The sequence below is a fragment of the Nannospalax galili genome, unplaced genomic scaffold (genome assembly GCF_000622305.1).
Source record: "Nannospalax galili isolate Female #2095 unplaced genomic scaffold, S.galili_v1.0 scaffold263, whole genome shotgun sequence".
NCBI classification, from domain to species: Eukaryota; Metazoa; Chordata; class Mammalia; order Rodentia; family Spalacidae; genus Nannospalax; species Nannospalax galili.
Genome location: NW_008350402.1, coordinates 2,814,251 through 2,821,501, shown reverse-complemented (window position 1 = coordinate 2,821,501; position 7,251 = coordinate 2,814,251). Strand labels below are relative to the sequence as shown.

General features: G+C 44.2%; 1 protein-coding gene across 1 annotated transcript; it reads right to left on the bottom strand.

Moving 5' to 3' along the window:
- Positions 1-252: 252 nt before the first annotated feature.
- LOC103745735 (olfactory receptor 13C7-like) lies at positions 253-1,209 on the bottom strand. The gene has a single exon (XM_008847723.1). The coding sequence runs from the start codon at positions 1,207-1,209 to the stop codon at positions 253-255; it is 957 nt and encodes a 318-aa protein (XP_008845945.1).
- Between the last annotated feature and the right edge of the window lie 6,042 nt (positions 1,210-7,251).

Genomic DNA, 7,251 nt, shown 5'->3' with positions numbered 1-7,251 from the left:
AACATTTATATGATTAACATGCATATAAATGACCTGAAGGATCTTGTTAAAATGAAGATTCCAAGTCAATAGTTCTGCTGTGGACCACAAGATTCTATATGCCAATAATTCCCTGTGGGGTTGATATTGTTGGTCCAAAGACCACACCCTGAACGGCTCTAAGGCAACTTGTCCCTCACCTATCATTGTGTTGTGTTAAGATTCACAAATGAGATCCATCAGAGCACATGGGTCATAGGATGTATCCCTCCATCACTGGGTGAAGCATTTGTGATCTGCCAGGTCCCTCACAGCAGTCTTAACATCCTTGTTCCTCAGGCTGTAGATAATGGGGTTCAGCATGGGGGTTAGAAGTCCATAGAAAAGGGAGATTAGCTTGTCTGAAAGGTACTGCTTGTCTTCCCCCAGAGGATCCTTGGACTTGGGCTTCCCATACATAAAGAGGATGGTCCCATAGAAGATGACCACCACAGTGAGATGCGCAGAGCAGGTAGAGAAGGCCTTCTTCCTCCCCTCAGCCGAGGGGATCCTCAGGATGGTGGAGAGTATAAAGATGTAGGAGACAAAGATGAACAGAACTGGGACCCCCAGGAAGATCACATTGGCCACCCCCATGCTGATGACATTGATGGAGATGTCAGCACAGGCCAGCTTTAGAACTGCCAGGATCTCACAGGTGAAATGGTTGATGACATTGTCCCCACAGAAAGGCAACTGTACTGCGAGAGAGATCTGTACCAAGGAGTTGACTCCTCCAGCCAACCAGGAACTGGCAGCCATGGGCACATAGGCAGCCTTGCTCATGACCACAGGGTATCTCAGGGGGTTGCAGATGGCCACATAGCGATCAAACGCCATCATGCCCAGGAGCACACACTCTGTGGCTCCCATGGCAAAGGAGAGAAACATCTGCACAGCACAGCCTGAGAAGGAGATGGTTTTCCTGAGAGTGAGGAAACCATGCAGGACCAGTGGAACTGAAGATGTGGTGTAGCAGATGTCCAGGAAGGAGAGGTTCCCCAGGAAGAAGTACATGGGTGTGTGCAGGTGGGAGTCCAGGATGGTGACCAGGATGAGGACCCCATTGCCCAGCAGAATCACCAGGTACATTGATAGGATGAGCACAAAAAATGTTTTCTCCAGCTTGGGGTGGGCCGAGAGACCCAACAGGACAAATTCTGTCACAGTAGACTGGTTAGATAATTCCATTTCAAACTTTCTCTTTCACCTCTATGAATACTGAAAGCAGAAAATATACACCCACTATTTGACTTGCTTGAATCAAAACATAGGGATCACAGTACACTGTCTTTAATATTGTCCATAAACCTATCTTCTGAGCCAGGTGTGGTGCTGCAGGCCCTTAACCCCAGCACTCAGGAGGCTGACACCGGAGCATCACAACTTTGAACCACCATGGGCTGCATCGTAAGACCTTTCAAAACAAAACAAAACAAAACAATTCTCTGAGATTCAACTATGAAACCAAATTATCTAAAAGTCAACTTCTGCAGCAGACCTTGAAAAAGCTAATTAAATTTAATAAAGTAGAGGATGTGGTGGTTTGAGTGAGGTATCCCTCACAGACTCAAGTATTTGAACACCTGGTCAGTTGGAGGCTCTGTTTTGGGAGGTTCAGGTGATGCAACCTTGCTAGAGGAAGCATGTCAAGTTCAGGAGAGAGACTTTGAGAGTTCTTAACTCCATGAATTTACACTGTGAATTTTATTTAGCTATAAATAAAAATGAAATTATAATAACTTCAGGAAAATGGATGGGACTGGAAACAATTGAGGTAACCTGGGCTTAGAAAAGCAAATATATTCTCTCATATGTGATTCTTAGCTTCTAATTGTGTGATATCCAGATGGGAGTAAATATGGGTAAAGGCCAGGAAATTAGAAAGGGGCCCATGTCACTAGAAAAAAAGAGGTTTTAAGGGAGAGGAGTTGGAAACGAGACTAGAACAAAGTGGAAGGGGGGATAGTGGGGAGAAAGGGTGCAGTGGAAACGGGAGCGGGTAGATGAGCAGAGTATGGGGAGAAGAACCAACACAAATGGAATATGTATACAAACCATTGGGAAACCTGTTAGCTTAGAATTTAATTTTATAAATAAATAATTTCATAATTAAATAAAGAAATTAAGATAAAGGGGAAAGCTTTAAAGAAAAACTGATTTCAGCACAGTGTGGAGGCCCACACTTATAATCCCAGTACTCAGGAGATCGAGGAGGCAGAAGGATCATGAGTTCAAGGCCAGGCTGATCTATAGATTGAGACCTTGCCTCAAAAAATCAAAGCGAAAACCACAACAGAAACACACACACACACATACACACACACACACACACACACACACCACAAAACACAAACAAACAAAACCTGATTTCTGTCCTTCCTTTGGAAAATTACCTTGGCCGTCTGTTTCTATTTTGTTTCTTTGTTTTGTTTTTAAAATAAAAGTTCCTAGCCAAGCATAGTGGTACATACCTGTAATTCTAGCACTCAGGAGGCGAGGTAGGATCATGAGTTTGAAGGCAGCCTGGGCTACAATGACACACAACACACACATACACACATACACACACACACACACACACACACACACACACACACACACACATACAGACACACACCACATGCACACAGTACTGATGGACACCAAACTTAGGAATCACTAACCTATCTCAACCCTCTCAGCTAAGAGTTGAAGCAGCTCTGAGGTCAGGAGACATTTGAAAACTACATGTGATCCTGGAAGAGTGCTTTTATCTAGTTGGTAATGATATAATGTCCAGATGGAGTTACCTCAGGATACCAGCGATTAGGGGTGAGGAATTATATCTACAGAAAATCTCCTTTTAGTGCCAGGAGCCCCAAATCAGCCTCCTCCTGTTAGTTTCTGAAGTCACTGTCACGGGGGCCCTCTCTTCACTCAGTGATCTCTCAGCCTCACTCAAATGTCTGGACAACTGGAGGCCCCAGGATTGTGGTTAAGAAGTTTGGATTAGTAGACTTTTTCAGGGACCTGAAATCTTCCCTTTTATAACTTTTCCCTTTCTCCATGGGTCCTAAGTCAGCTTTCTGGGCTCATTCAAAGCATACCTGTTTTCATTCCAGTTGTAGCCTTCAGAGCTGTGCTATTTCACAATGCCCTGTCCCACCCAAACCTACCCAGTCTACTCCCTGCACTGGTTGCCAGTGATGTGACCTCGTTTCTTTCCCTGCACCTAGGGAAAACTGACTCAGAGGTTGTCTAAGTGCGTACCCAGTGTAAGGTACAGTCTAAGCTACACCTGTTGCTTCCAGAGGTAGATTAGTAGAATGGTGAGGCGGCCGTTTTACCAAGGTCAGGACAAGTGACTAACTCGGGGTTACCTGGCCATCTGGATGCTATCTAGCTGTAACCCAGCAGGCCAGGCAGATTGAATAGCTCAGAGCTATCCCAGTAACAGCGGGATGTGCAGTCTTGCCATGGCATACATACAGTCTTTAGCTATTGTTTCACTATGTGGCGTCTTTAACTGACCCTGAGTGTCGGAAGGTCCAAGATGAGTCCTAGCCAGGCAAGCTCTTGCCTGAGCTTAGGACTCAGTAACATAAGGAGAGGACAACTGATTCTCAAGCTTGAGGCTCCTGGGGAGCCCCAGCCCAGAGGCTGCTCCTGGGGCAGCCAGTGAACCACACCCAGCCACCAGGCCCAGCAGCAGCTCTCCCCTGTGCTCCAAGATGCTCTCCAGGGCTCTAGAAAGATTCTCTCAGGAACTTAGGACCAGGTGGCTCTGGGGCCATGTCCTATCCCAGAAGCAATTTAAAGTTTGGTGAGAGGCTCAGAGCTAAGACTTCACCCAATTAGGTAAAGTATGAAATCTATCTGAAGCAATCTCTCACTACACAAAGTTCAACTCAGAAAGTTTTTTGGTGTCAGCTACTCAAAACTCTCCTGGACTTTGATCACAAGCATCGATTCAAGGTGGTTCTGTCAGCTCAGAGAATCTAGACAGGAAAACTGAGCCTCAGGAATTTCAAGCCAGATTCTCCAGTCATGTAGACATCAGATCCCTCCATCCTCTGTCTCTGCCTCTGTCTCTGTCTCTCTCTTGCATGCTCTCTCATCTCTCTCCTCTGTCTCTCTCTTTCCCTCTCCCCAGTTTCTCCCCACCAGTCTTCTACTACTCTAATCTCTATGCTACAAACATATATGTGCCCAATACTTGACAATTAGGGTGGATGGGAGACACACTATGACCAAGAATGGGTCACTGTTTTCAGAGGACCAGCAGCGTGGAAGTGTCCGTAAAACCAGATACAGCCAAGAGTACCGCAAAGCTGTCTGGAAAGTTGGGCACAGTGGAGTGTATGGAACTGGTCCAGGATGAAAATTAATAGGGAAGGAAGAGTGAGTGGCCTTGGAGACACTTAGAGGTGAGAAAATATCAGATTTAGAGAGAGATGTGAGATAGCAGATACCAGAGAGAAAAGAATCAATCATGGTTAAGGTACCTGCTAGCTAGCTTCAGAACATGTTACCCCAAATACAAGATAAGATAAAAAAAATAGTGCTTTGGATCTGAAATGTCCAACAAAGACCCATGTGTTGTTAGCTTTATTCCAGCTTGGTGTTATTGAGAGATGGTAGAAACTTCAAGAGGTCCCCTGGTCACTGGGGACATGCCCTTGAAGATGATAATGAGAGCCTTCCTCTTTCTCTCTTTTACATCTTGACCATGAGGTAAATGGCTTTGCTCCCCCACATGCTCTCTACCATAACATGCTCTCTCATCACAAGCACAAACACAATAGGACCAAGGGACCATGTACTGAAACTTGTGAGTTAAACTCAATTTTTCTTGAAGATTTGGAATGTAGCTCAGTTGGTAGAGGGCCTAGTATGCATTAATCCATGGTTTCAGTCTCCAGCACCATACAACTGGGTGTGGTGGCACATCCCACCACTCAAAAGAGGGAGGCAGAAGGATCACAAGTTCAAGGCCAGCATGGGCTACATACATAATAAGACATGGAAGTGCCAAGAGGAATCTAAACAAAGAGGTCTGGTCGACTCCCTGATAACTACCTTAGCTCACTCTTTCTACCCTATCACATTTCTCAATTCCCTTCCATTCTTCATCAAACTTATTATGATCAACATTCAGGTTTAGCTCTTTCTTACTCCTATAAAAGATCCTGGGGGTCTGGAGAGATGGCTCAGCAGTTAAAAGCTTTCACTGCTCTTGCAGAGGGCCCAATTCAGTTCCCAGCATGCAGGTCAAGTGGCTCACAATCACCTGTAATTCCAACATCTGACACCCTCTTCTGGCCTCTGTGATCACCTGCAATCATGTGCCCAAACCCACACACAGGCCCACATATATACATAATTAAAAATGAAAACAAAATCTTTTTTAACAAAGCTCTTGCATCGTGAATATTTATACTGAATAGATTAGTGTGCTTTTCTTTCATTAATCTATCTTTTTTAAATAAGGGCCCTAGGCCAATGAATAGAAGAGGCTATTTTCCCTCCCCTATATACCAGATCCTGAGAGTCAAAAGCCAGCCTAGGAGGCGGTAAGAGGGGAGCTTGTCTGGGCTGGCAGGAGAGCAGCAGCTGTGGGGTTGTTTCTGACATTTTTGTATACAATGTCTATTCTTCTGCTGTGCCCAGCCTTATTTGTTTCTGGAAATAAATAAAGAATAAATAATTTCTGTGTTTGAGGAGTTTACAACACATTAAATTTGCTAAACTGGTGAGGCATTGACATTAGAGGTGTCATTACAATGGTTCTCCAAATCTTGTGCTATCTAATGTTTCCAACAAATCTATGAAGTAGGTATGAGGGTGTGGTAGTGTAATACAGTAAATATATATGTACATACACACAAGTTTGGTGTCAGGAGTGTTGGGAAAAAATAGAGTAGCTGTAGAAGAAAATTTGGATGGTGAACAGGCATTAAGGGCCCTCCTACACTAGGCCAGGGCACTTAGCATTTATAATGTCCACCATCTTTGACCCCTGCCCTCTCAGGGTCAAAGGCCTGGAACCTCCACTCTGTCCCACTTGTTTTTTGATAGGGGTCATAAAGGAATAGTAATATAGTCAGGCCTCCCATCTGGACAGTGTCATGTCAGTCAGAGCCCAAGTGCTCCAGTGGCCCCTCTGTGACAGTGCTCCATGTCTTGCACTTCTAGGAACCTGCTGTTTTGGAGACTCAACCCTCTGGCCTTGCTCCTTTTCCTCCAACTGGAACTAATGACAGTCTACTTTCCTCCCCATGCCCCAGGCTCAGCTATCATAAATCAGGCTTCCACTTCCCCCTTCTGCGCTACCCTGCTTCCTCCATTCCTTCCTTAAATCAACATCTATGTCCTATGTTTTGAGTTCAAGTTCTCTGAGAGGTAGATTTATGGGGTTTGGTTAGTTAACAGGCTACCTCTTGGATAGCCCAATCTTTTTTTTTTCTTTTTTTTTTTTTCTAGCTAACAAGAGCAAACCAAGCGCATTTATTAAAGCAAGCAATGACCATCATATAGGAAAAACCTCAACAAAGATAGCTCAAAACAGTGGCTTAGAACTCTGACATCATCAATAGTAAGCAGTATGATTTTAGATATGTTACCAGACAGCAAGTTTAGCTTTTGGCTTCTAAGGGTAGGGAATTATCTCAAGCATGTTTATGTGCATAGATCAATGATGTAAGGCTAGATTCCTCTAGTGCCAGGCCTTAACTGGTAACAGATCTCTTTAGTGATTAACTTCTGTCCTTCCTTGTACATACAGGAGTACAATTTTATGTCCTGTTTTTAGGCAAATTGGGGGAGGGCAGTGAACTTTTCTGACTGCTGCTTCTTAACTCTTCAGTTCAGAAACATTTCTGTTAAAGACACTTACTTTGGAATAATATATTCTGGCTTCCTTCACACCACACAGAAACATTACAGAAACACTGAAGAATTACAGACAAGCAAGAGTGAGAATTCTTTCAGGATGTATATATATATATATATATACACAATAAGAAAGGAAAACAAACCGTTTCACATGCTATTTATACATTAATTATAAACTGTAGCAGTAGAAGCTTTCTGAACATTGGCAAGAAAAGCTAAATGCCTGGTGTGGTGGCGCACACCTTGAATCCTAGCACTCAGGAGGCAGAGGCAAGTGGATCTCTATGAATTCGAGGCCAGCCTGGTCTACATAGTGAGTTCCAGGCCAGCTGGGGCTACAGGGAGACCCTGTCTCAA

What these genes read in the sequence shown, in the direction of transcription:
- LOC103745735 (XM_008847723.1), bottom strand. Translation starts at nt 1,209, where the DNA reads ATGGAATTATCTAACCAGTCTACTGTGACAGAATTTGTCCTGTTGGGT.